The sequence below is a fragment of the Symphalangus syndactylus genome, chromosome 1, assembly GCF_028878055.3.
Source record: "Symphalangus syndactylus isolate Jambi chromosome 1, NHGRI_mSymSyn1-v2.1_pri, whole genome shotgun sequence".
Lineage (NCBI taxonomy): Eukaryota > Metazoa > Chordata > Mammalia > Primates > Hylobatidae > Symphalangus > Symphalangus syndactylus.
In genome coordinates this window covers 101487773-101498152 of record NC_072423.2, presented here as the reverse complement: position 1 = coordinate 101498152, position 10380 = coordinate 101487773, and the positions used below count along the sequence as shown (strand labels likewise).

At 64.8% G+C, this 10380-nt stretch overlaps 1 protein-coding gene across 4 annotated transcripts; it reads left to right on the top strand.

The window, feature by feature from the left end:
- The first annotated feature begins 4945 nt into the window (after positions 1 to 4945).
- On the top strand, positions 4946 to 8115 carry SYT8 (synaptotagmin 8). 4 transcript variants are annotated; one of them, XM_055294578.2, is made up of 9 exons: positions 4946 to 5120; positions 5617 to 5719; positions 5816 to 5979; positions 6406 to 6504; positions 6646 to 6804; positions 7017 to 7184; positions 7349 to 7454; positions 7551 to 7684; positions 7786 to 8115. In XM_055294578.2, the coding sequence occupies exons 1-9, from the start codon at positions 5091 to 5093 to the stop codon at positions 8023 to 8025; spliced, it is 1203 nt and encodes a 400-aa protein (XP_055150553.2). In that variant the 5' UTR covers positions 4946 to 5090; the 3' UTR covers positions 8026 to 8115. The 4 variants fall into 4 exon arrangements, with proteins under 4 accessions (XP_055150553.2, XP_055150551.2, XP_055150552.2 ...); XM_055294576.2 differs by having other exon boundaries at positions 5614 to 5719; XM_055294577.2 differs by having other exon boundaries at positions 4946 to 5136.
- Positions 8116 to 10380: the final 2265 nt, after the last annotated feature.

Below are 10380 nucleotides of genomic sequence, written 5' to 3'. Positions count from 1 at the left end.
CCAGGCTTAAGTACCATGTGTCATGGGGGATTCAGAGGGTTCAACAGGTGGGGGTCGTGCCGTCCTGGCACCCTGGTGACAACAGGAGACCAAGGAGGGGCAGGTCACCTGGCCCTGGGCATGAGGGAGGGGGCTGCACAGGCACTCAGGCCCCCAAGCTGTGTCCCCCAGGCACTCTCAGGCGTGGGGTGTAGAGATGCTGACGCCAGGGTTCCCCATGAACACAGACCCCCCAGACAAGGTAAATGGGGTCCACACAAAAGCTGTGGGGGATCAGGCCCCAGCCATGAGGTCCCCAAGGCCCTTGGGAGATGAGGTCAATGCGGGGAGGACACGAAGAACCCCCGTCCTCTGACATGGTGGCTGCAGTACCAGCCATTTGAGGAGTGGGTTACATGCCCCCAGACTTCCAGGTGACGGGGGTGGTCACCCAGACACTTCAAGACGTGGGGTTTTCATCACCAAAATCCAGATGCAGATTCTCAGAGGATAGGAACTGAGCCCATGGAATCAGCACCAGCCATGTTCAGAGGGTGCAGGCCCCCATGCTCAAGATGGAGCAGAGCCTCCCGGGAGGCTCGGTGATGGGGTGCAGCCTCCCGGAGGCTCGGGTCATGGGGTGCAGCCTCCCGGAGGCTCAGGTCATGGGGTGCAGCCTCCCCAGATGCCTGGTTGATGGAGTACAGCCTCCCGGGATGAAGAGGCACAGACAGTATGCATGAAAAGTGAGTGTGGCACACACAAGCTAAGACACAGAGAATGGGCACAGGGCATCCCAAATCACAGAGAACTGTGGCAAGCTGAGCTCCCCCATCCCCGGCCATCCTGGGCCCCAGCTGATGAGGGTGCCCCAGCCCTGCGGGGCTCAGCAGCTGGGGTCAGAGTGGGTGGGGCAAACACGCGCTCACCCAGCACACTTCTGTTTGTGTGCCAGTGACTCCTGGCTCCCCAGAGCCAGCGTTTGCCTTGCATTCCAACCTCAAGCATTCCCCAGGCGACCTCAGAGGAAGCGTCCCCATCCAGGAGCCCCACCAGGGTCTCCATGAGGCTGCTGGCTGCCAAGCCACCGTCTCGGGGCCTCAGGCTGGCCTCGGGCTCCAGCTCTGTTTGGTTTTCTCCTTCCTGCCCTGGAACCTCAGACGCCCGTCTGGCCGTGAAGGCGCCCATATACTGGGGAAGGTACAAAGCCCCTACACAGCTGGCTGCAGAGAACCACGCGCGGGGCACGTAGCTCAGCTGTACCCTGGGGCCGGCGTCGAGCCACCCCCTGCATGTGTCCTCTTGCTTGCCTAAAAGCCCCACTAGGGCAGCCGCCAGCCCTACTCATCCCAGACTGGGTCAGACTAGGAGACAGACCCATGCCCTGTGCAAACACCAGAAGGACGTACACGTCCCCACACGCTCAGGGCTGCGTGTGACCGGAGGGGCCCAGACGTGCACATGCGTGCCCACATGTCCCCTGCTGTGGCCGGAAAGCATCCTCGGAGCCTGGGCTATGTCCTCTGTACTTGCTGCCTGACCAGCCTCGAGGGGCCGGCCCTGCTGGGACAGGTTTTCCCGTTAAGCATTAACCACCAGCAGATAAGGGCTCTGAGGGAACGCCCTGGCCTGGGATGGCTGCTCCACGGTAGGCCCAAGTCATGGATTTGACTAGAGTGACCAGACCAGACTAACTGGCCAGAGCAGAGGGAGGGGAGCTTAGGCTATAGGCCCTGCTCGGGGGTCCAACTGAAGCAAGAGGCACTGAGGTTAGACCAGAGTGAGGACTTCCAGTCACTCGCCCAGGGGCCAGCTGATAAGGGGATCACTCATTAGGAAACCAAGAACTCAAGGGATTGGGTCAGCCCAGCAGGAGACAAAGGCACAGAGGGGAATGGCGTGAGGGTGCCTGGGGCTGGAAGCAGAGGCCCACCTGGCTCTCTGTGAGCCCCTGCCCCACACTGCCCAGGGCAGCTCCGCCCGGCCCTTACCCTCCTCACACTTGGTTCCCCGGCCCACAGCACCTGAGGATGCCCTCTTCCAAGCCAGGTGGCTCTGCACCTCAGGACCCCCTCCCCGCCAGGCCACCTCCTGCTGCCCCTCACCAAGGCCAGCCTGACGGGCCCATCACCCCCTCCTGCAAAGCTGGGTAGGGCTCAGGGTGCCCCCAGCCCCAAGAGACCCTTGGAAATAGGCTGGAGCCCAGATGCTCAGCCTCTGCGCCTCGGGGAGACCTTCCTCCTGAAGGGAGTTGCCCAGCTCTCACGGGCCAGCAGTTCCAGCCACAAGGTGGGGCTCCTGCAGCCCTGCCCCCCGCAGCCCTGCCCCCCGCACCCCTTCCTCCTCCAGGAGCGAGTTCCCCGTCACCAGAGGCAGTGCTGTCCGAGAGCTGGACCGGCCTCTGGGTGTCTGAGAGGAAGGCCTGGTGGCTGGCCAGCCACAGGAAGCAGTGGGCGTCAGGTGAGAGTGTTTACACCTGGGGGGCTGCCAGCCCCAGCACTCGGGGAAATGTTGCTTTTCCAGAGGAAGGGCCCACGGAAAGGTGTTCCCATGGAAGCAGAAAGCATTCCGTGTAGGCTCACCGTGGAGGGAAGCATTAGCAAGCCTGAAACGGTGCCCGCCTTGGGCTAACAAGAGGTCTAAAGGAGGGGCTCACCCCCGTTCTGCCTGGTGGGGGCTGGGGGCCCCAACGGGGTGGAATTCAGCACAAAACGTCATGGCAGGTCTGGGGGTCCTGGGGTGACCAGGGAGGGCTCCCTGGAAGAGGTGGGCTCACACTAGCCTTGGAGGGTGAGCAGGATGGGGATGCGGAAGGGCATTCTAAGCAGCTTGGCAGCTGCAGGAGCAGAGCAGCTGCCTTCGTGGGGAGAGCAGAGCTGGCTTTCAGAGCCTTAAGGAGCCTCCTGGAGCGGTGGCCAGGCGGGGAGCCAGGGTGGAAGGACTTGTCTCCCTTTCCTGGGAAAACATGGCGTCAACTCCTAGAGAAGGGTTTCCCAGCAGGGCCACAGGAGATAGACAGCCAAAGCTAGACAACGGGGAGAGCAGCCCCCGGAGGTTCAGGCAGGGAGGGCGGGGGATTCCCAGATCGGGGAGGGGAGACCCGAGAGCCCCCAGCGCCCAAGGGTCTCCAGGGCACTGTCCCCAGGAGCCATGAGGGAGGCCGGGTCCCGAGGGGCGCACGGCGCCACCTGGTGGCCATGCGCCCCCTGCACCTGCACCTCCCCGGGGTCCCGGCGGTCCAGAGGGACCCCGCACCTCCCCAGGCCTTGGGACCCCCAGCGTCAGCAGCCAGCGCCCCCAGGGTCCTGGGGTTCTCCGGAGCAGCTTCTGGGTGGCCCCTGTGCTCCTCTGGGGACAAGGTCACCAGGCTGGCCCAGGAGTGCCGCTGGCCAGCAGCGGCAAATCACTGCAGGAGTGCTCTCCCCGCCCCGCCCTGACTGTTCTTAGACTAAAGGAGGGGGGATGCCAGCAAAGCGGGGTCACAGGGGAGGGGCGCACGCACACGCACACATGCCTGCACTCACAGATGGAGGTTCTGTATTGGCAACTTATCCAGAATCTCAACCATAAAGATCTCGAGTGAAGCTACTTTAATCTCAGCATGTATACAGTCTCTGACATTTCAAAAGGAGAAGTTGCCTTTAAACTCCACGTGGGGAGGAGGCAGTGGCCTGTTTGAATCTGGCCGGCACAGTCCTGCTCCAGGGACCCTGCGGACCCAGCCCATTCCATCAGCCACCACTAGGGGCGCCCTGCCAGCCAGGTGTGGGACGCCCGATGTCCCCCAGGGGCCGAGGGGCTGCCGAGGCCCGTGAGCTTCGCTGCACACCCACACTCCATCTGCAGGGGACTAACCCAAGGGGTCGCCCGAACAGGACGAGCTCCGTAATTTGTGAGGCCCAGTGCAGAATGAAAATGTGCAGCGTCTTGTTCCAAAATTAAGAATTTCAAGATGGCCCCAGCACACATTAAACCAAACAGGGACCCCTCTGAGCATGGGGCCCTGTGCACAGGATGCAGCCTGGAAAGCTGGCCCTGACCTCCACATCTCCTTTTTGTACCTATAATCCTTCCACAGTGCTGGCCTCTGTGCTCTGGGGACAGGCTGGGTTTCCGGGGCCATGCCGGCCTCCAGAGCCACAAAACTAGAGCTCCCAGCCTCAGTCCATTCGCCTGTAAAAACACTTGACCTGCTGACCTCACAGGGACAACATGCGTGTGGGGCTGGAACCTCGACCCTTCCTCCCCTCCTTGAGCTGCAGCCCCCTCCTCTGAACACTGTGGGTTTGGGTCCGTTCTGGGAGTGCAGCTGCCTCTCCCAGCCTGCCAGGGAGGGGGGCATTGATGTTGCATGTGCGCGTGCACACGTGTGTGTGTGTGTGTGCGCGTGTGTGTGTGTGTGTCTGGAGTCATGGCAGGGTCCCTTTCTGGCTGTCTCCTTGCTCTGTCCCAGACTGGGGGGCTGCAGAGGTGAGGGTATCTGGCCTGAACAGCTGCTTATTCCCGAAGGGATGGCCTGGGCTGGGCCCCTAAGGCCAGGCTGACTTGGACATGGCAAGAGGGATCCCAGGCTCTTGTGGGCAAAGCAGGGGAGGCGCCGACGTGGTGGAACAGAGTCTCCTGGCCGGCTGTTGCTCTCTGGGGTGGGTGGAGTCAGGGAAGAGCTGAGCTGGGGAGTCACCCTGGGCCTGGCGTCACCTTAGGCCCCATGTAGCACCCTGGTTCCCCTGCCTGTAGGTGAGAGGAGCCAGCCCAGCCAGGTGTGCTCCCTCCCCAGGCCCCAGGCAGGCGGGTACCGGGGCCAGCAGCTGCGCCTGCCCCACCCTCCTTCCCACCCACATGCCGAAGGGTGGCCAGGCAGGCAGGTGGGCGAGTCCAGGCAGCGGCTGAGTCAGTGTGTGAGGAATGTTCTGGCCGCTCCCAGCTGCACCCTGCCCCTACCTGCCACCACCTCACCTTCATCCCCAGGCGCTGCAGCCCTGAGCCCCTGCCAGGAATGTACCTTTAGCCCAGGCCTGCCCAGTGAGCTCCGCCGACAGCCAGCCCTGCTTCTCCCCCCACGACCCTGCAGACCCCTCTGGGCTTCCAAGTTCCTGGGGGCTGCAGTGAACATGCTCCACCTGCATGGCTGGCAAACCATGGTGGGCCTCAGCTGTGGTGGGTCCTGGGGTAGGGGCAAGGAAGTGATGGGACCGCAGAGATGAGACCCCCAGGGATGAGATGGGACCCCCCAGGCAGGGCCCAGGGTCCAGGGCCCAGGAGAGAGAAGCAGGGAGGGAGAGGGCTTCCTGGTGGAGGAGGCATCCTACAGTGGGGGCAAGGGTGCTCTGAGGTCCAGTGAAGGCAGGGACTAGGCTGCCCAGGCCCTGCCTGCTTGGCTGGGGCTGGGGGCTGGTGGGTGGTGGCCCAGAGGCTGGGCCTCGGCAGCTAAGCTGGAGCTTTGGCCAGGGTCCAGAGCCTCCCTCCCTTCAGCTTCCTGATGCACAGAACCCTTGCCCCTGGCCACCTCGGGCTGCCTCCTTGCCCAGGCAGACCCAGCGCTGGCTGCTGCCAGGCAGATGGGGTAGCGGGCAGGGGCCAGAGGGGCCACCCTCTCAGCTGACCCAGCCTCCTGGGCCACTTCCTCCAAACCAGCAGGGTAGAAAGATGGGGCACCCACCAGACTCTCCCAGTGCCCCAGCCCCAGCTGGCACCACAGCTATACCTGGGCTTATTCCAGACCTCGTCGCCGGGACCCCCTGTGAGTTGTGGGATTCCCAAGAGGGGTGTGGGGATAACCCAGGCAAGTAGGGGCTGCAGCTGTCCATAGATGCGCTCAGCCTGGCCTCTACCCCAGGGCCTCGCTGGGCTCTCATTGCCGGCGCCCTTGCCGCGGGCGTCCTCCTCGTCTGCTGCCTCCTCTGTGCTGCCTGCTGCTGCTGCCGCCGCCACAGGAAGAAGCCCAGGGACAAGGAGGCCGTGGGTCTGGGCAGTGCCCGTGGCACCACCACCACCCACCTGGTGAGGAGCGGCTCCTTGCTCGCTCAGTCCAGAGAAGGCTTGAAATCCAGGCTCCAGAGCCCAGGGCAGTGAGGCGAGTTCCGCCCCAGGGATGGTTTAACCCCCACAAAGGCAGGGGCGGTGAGGACCTTCCTGGCAGGGAAAGTGGGTGAACAGAGGTGAGAAGGAGGCCATGCAACAGGGGCTGCTCCATGGGCCCGAGGGAGCAACGGTGGGTTCTTGAGGAAGGCAGGGGGTACCCCAGATGCCACATTTGGGGTAGGTTTGGCTGATCTCACAGAGCAAAGCCAACGGTTTGTGCCTGTCGGGTGACCTGGCCTGGAGGGGGGGGTCTTGACCCGTGTCATGCTAGTGCTGCCCGGGAGCCCAGGGCTCTGATGGGGCATGATGTCAGCCCTATCTGCCCCTTGTCCCAACTCACTCCAGGTGCAGCCTGATGTGGATAGCCTGGAGTCCAGCCTGGGGGGTGCTCAGCAATGGGGGCGCCTGCAGCTCTCCCTGGAGTATGACTTTGGAAGCCAGGAGGTGAAGGGCCCCACTGCGCAGGACCAGCGGTTCTGCGAGTTTCCAGAAAGGGTGACGGGGGAAGGGCAGACCCCGTGCCCTGGGTGGTGGGGAGCTGACAGGGCAGGGGCCCTTGGCTGAGCACACCCCCCTGGCTCCCAGATCAGGGTGGGCCTGAGGCAGGCAGCCGACCTGAGGCCTGGGGGCACCGTGGACCCCTATGCTCGGGTCAGTGTCTCCACCCAGGCCGGACACAGACATGAGACAAAAGTGCACCCAGGCACGCTCTGCCCCGTGTTTGACGAGACCTGCTGCTTCCACGTGAGTCAGGGATGGTTGGCTGGGTGGGCCTGGACGGCTGGATGGGCCTGGGCTGCGTGGGCCTGGGCAGCTGGGTGGCCCTGGGCAGCTGGGTGGGCCTGGGCAGCTGGGTGGCCCTGGGCAGCTGGGTGGGCGTGGGCAGCTGGGTGGCCCTGGGCAGCTGGGTGGGCCTGGGCTAGGGCAGCAGGGCCTGGCTCATGCCGCTGCCTCAGATCCCGCAGGCGGAGCTGCCAGGGGCCACCCTGCAGGTGCAGCTTTTCAACTTCAAGCGCTTCTCAGGGCATGAGCCCCTGGGTGAGCTCCGCCTGCCACTGGGCACCGTGGATCTGCGGCATGTTCTGGAGCACTGGTACCCGCTGGGCCCGCCGGCTGCCACCGAGGTGAGGCGCTGGTCACAGGCCACAGCCCAAGGCAAAGCTGGCAGGGGCCCTGCCCTATGGGCCGTTGGAAAGACTGAAGCCTGATGGGCAGCAGCTGCGGGGGCCTGAACCCCAACTCGGCCAGAATCACCCTCCCGGGCTGAAGCCCCTCTTGCTGCCCACAGCCCGAGCAGGTCGGGGAGCTGTGCTTCTCTCTCCGGTACGTGCCCAGCTCAGGCCGGCTGACCGTGGTGGTGCTGGAGGCTCGAGGCCTGCGTCCAGGACTGGCAGGTGAGGGTGACACCTGCCCACGCTGGTGTACAGAGCGGGGGGCCTGTGCTCAGCACCGAGCCCTGGGATGCCCCTTCGGCGCCCTTGCCCTCCCAGAGCCCTACGTGAAGGTCCAGCTCATGCTGAACCAGAGGAAGTGGAAGAAGAGAAAGACAGCCACCAAAAAGGGCACGGCGGCCCCCTACTTCAACGAGGCCTTCACCTTCCTGGTGCCCTTTAGCCAGGTCCAGGTGGGCCACCGGGAGGCAGGGGCAGAGCGGGACCCAGTGCTGGACCATGATGACTGTGGTCTTTCTTCCCCAACTCCGACCTCTGGCCTGTCTCTGCACAGAATGTGGACCTGGTGCTGGCCGTCTGGGACCGCGGCCTGCCGCTCCGGGCTGAGCCCGTGGGCAAGGTGCACCTGGGTGCCCGGGCCTCGGGGCAGCCCCTGCAGCACTGGGCAGACATGCTGGCCCACGCCCGGCGGCCCGTCGCCCAGTGGCACCCCCTGCGGCCAGCCAGGGAGGTGGACCGCATGCTGGCCCTGCAGCCCCGCCTGCGCCTGCGCCTGCCCTTGCCCCACTCCTGAATGCACCACGTGCCTCTGTCTCCCCGCTGAGCCCAGGCACTTGCCCAGGCCGCCCTGCAGGACCACTGCAATAAACGCCTTCTCCTGCCACTGTGTGTCCGGCTGGAGCCTGGAGGGGAGGCAGAAATAGGGCCCAGGTCTACTCGCCAGGGCCCCCTGACAGGGACAGGGGAGGGGCTCCTCTCCAGACTCAGCCAGGCCCTGAGGCCTCTGACTGGTCCCTGCTTGACCCTCGGGTAGGGGTGGGGAACCTCCCCAGGAGCACAGATCTCCACCCCCCGGGCCACCTGGGAAGACTGGGGAGCTGGGGGCCAGAGAGTTGGGACCACATGGGATGGGGCGGGCTAGAGCCAGCCCTGTAGGGACACAGTGAGCAATGATGTTTGGGGGCTGGTGAGCGTGGAGGGAGGACCCCCAACACCTCAGAGACCTGCGCTGCAGGGCCTTCCCCGCGTGAGCAGCAGGGGGCAGCAGATGCCTTCGGAAGCCGCTGGGGCCTTTAGGGGCTCAGTCCTGGCCCAATGCCCTTCCCAGTCCCCACACATCTGGGCTGCCTTAGCGGCTGGAGCCTCCACGCTGCTGTCTTCTCTGATCCTCCCCACGGGGCTGCGAAGCCAGCGGGGCTGGGGCCAAGAGCCCCCACTCTGAGAGGGTGCCAAGTCACGGTCCAGGGGGCCTCTGCAGGGCGGGGGCCTGAGGGCTGGGGGGTCAATGGCCTCGGGCCTGGGTGAAAAGGGCAATGCCAGGCCCACCCGGGCAGCCAGGAGGGCCCCAAGCCTCCGCGGGTCAGAGAGGCTCCCAACGCAGGTGGCGCCATTCTCCTTAGGTTGAAGGATGGGTTCCAAGTCGCCCGGTGAGGGGACAGCAGCAGGGCGTTCTGGGCAGGCTGGGAGGAGCCCAGAGGCAGGTGCGGCGCGCCCCTCACTCCTGGTCCTGCTCCTCAGGCAGGAAGATAGCATCACGCAGGGAGGCGGCAGCCCCCCAGCCTTCGGCCGCTGTGGCAGGGCCCAGAAGGCCACATCTGGAGGTCCAGGCCTCACCCCAGGAGCCAGGCTTGCAGAAGGGGGTCAGGCCTGGGCTGAAGTGGGAAACCCATTGCAGGGGCTGAGTGGGGAAGCTGGCCCCGCAGGGAGAGGCTGCGGCTGTCACCAGCAAGCAGCCAGGTCGGCTGGACGCTGACCTCGGGCGAGATGGGCTGAGGCGAGGTGTGGATCCTCTCAGTGACCCCTCAGCTGACCTGAGCCGTGTGCCCGGCCAAGGCCACAGGCAAAGCCAGGCACTGTTCTCAGGCTCCTTACAAGAACAACGGAGGCATCTCCAGGGCGTCACCAAGCCCTAAATAGAGCAGCCCAGCCACGGCACCCCCCCCACCAAGACTTCTTGGACTGGGCGGCAGCACGCAGCCAGGCCAGGCGGCCGGACAGGTGGGGAGGTCTCTGTGGCTCTCCGCGCCCCCATTGGTCTGAGGAGGACTCTGTGCCCTTTCTGAGCAGAGGCCCAGCCTGGGGGAGGCCATTTATACCCCTCCCCCTGGGCCCACCAGCCCAGCTCGCCGCTGCCGGCCTGACCTCGCTCCCAGCCCTGCTGCCCAGATTCTAGGTGAGGCCCAGCCCGGCCCGCCGAGGCTGGGGGACAGGGCGTGGCTCGAGCTAGTTTGAGGGAGGACTCCCTGGGGCAGGGGTCTGGGGGCCTGGGGGCCTGGGGGATGCCGCCAGCAGCCCTCTCTGGGGGCCTGCACGGATCCGGGAGTGAGAAGGAGAGGCTTGGGGAGGCAGCTGTAGCACGAGGCAGGTTCTAGACAGTCCCTGACCATCAGGCTTCACCTCTGGGGACCCTGGAAGGAGAGTTTAGGGCTCAAGAAACCCCATAACCTGAGCCCCCAGGCCAAACTGAGGAGGGATTTCTTCCATGCACTTAGGCCCAAAGCCAAACAGAGAGGGTTAAAAATAACAGCGTGACTCCGGCGGCCACCTGCGCTGGCCCATCTCACCCTCCCTCAGGGACAGCTGCAGCTCCTCAGGCTATGCCTGGGACATTTTGGGAACACTTTCTCCTCTTACTTCTCACCCTAGGGAATTCCAAGACATTGTCCTTGAAGGAGGTGAGAGTACAGGGAGGAGGTGAGAGTAGGGGGAGGAGGTGAGAGTAGGGTGTGGGCGGGAGGGGGCTGTCATCGGGAGCCCTGAACCCCTCAGCACCTGATGGGCGCAGGCATCACCGTGCAAGGGCCTGGCCAACACCTCTGCCTTCCTCTCCCCACAGGCTCCAAGCTCAGGACCTCAGGATGGGAGAGTAAGTGGCACCCCTGTACCCCCATACAGTGACCCTGCCTGCCTCCTGCCCTGTCTGCCCCAT

What these genes read in the sequence shown, in the direction of transcription:
- SYT8 (XM_055294575.2), top strand. Translation starts at nt 5,104, where the DNA reads ATGGCTGGCAAACCATGGTGGGCCTCAGCTGTG. An exon ending in GCACCACCACCACCCACCTG is followed by an intron (nt 5,980 to 6,405) that starts GTGAGGAGCGGC and finishes AACTCACTCCAG; the next exon opens with GTGCAGCCTGATGTGGATAG. An exon ending in TGCCCTTTAGCCAGGTCCAG is followed by an intron (nt 7,685 to 7,785) that starts GTGGGCCACCGG and finishes GTCTCTGCACAG; the next exon opens with AATGTGGACCTGGTGCTGGC.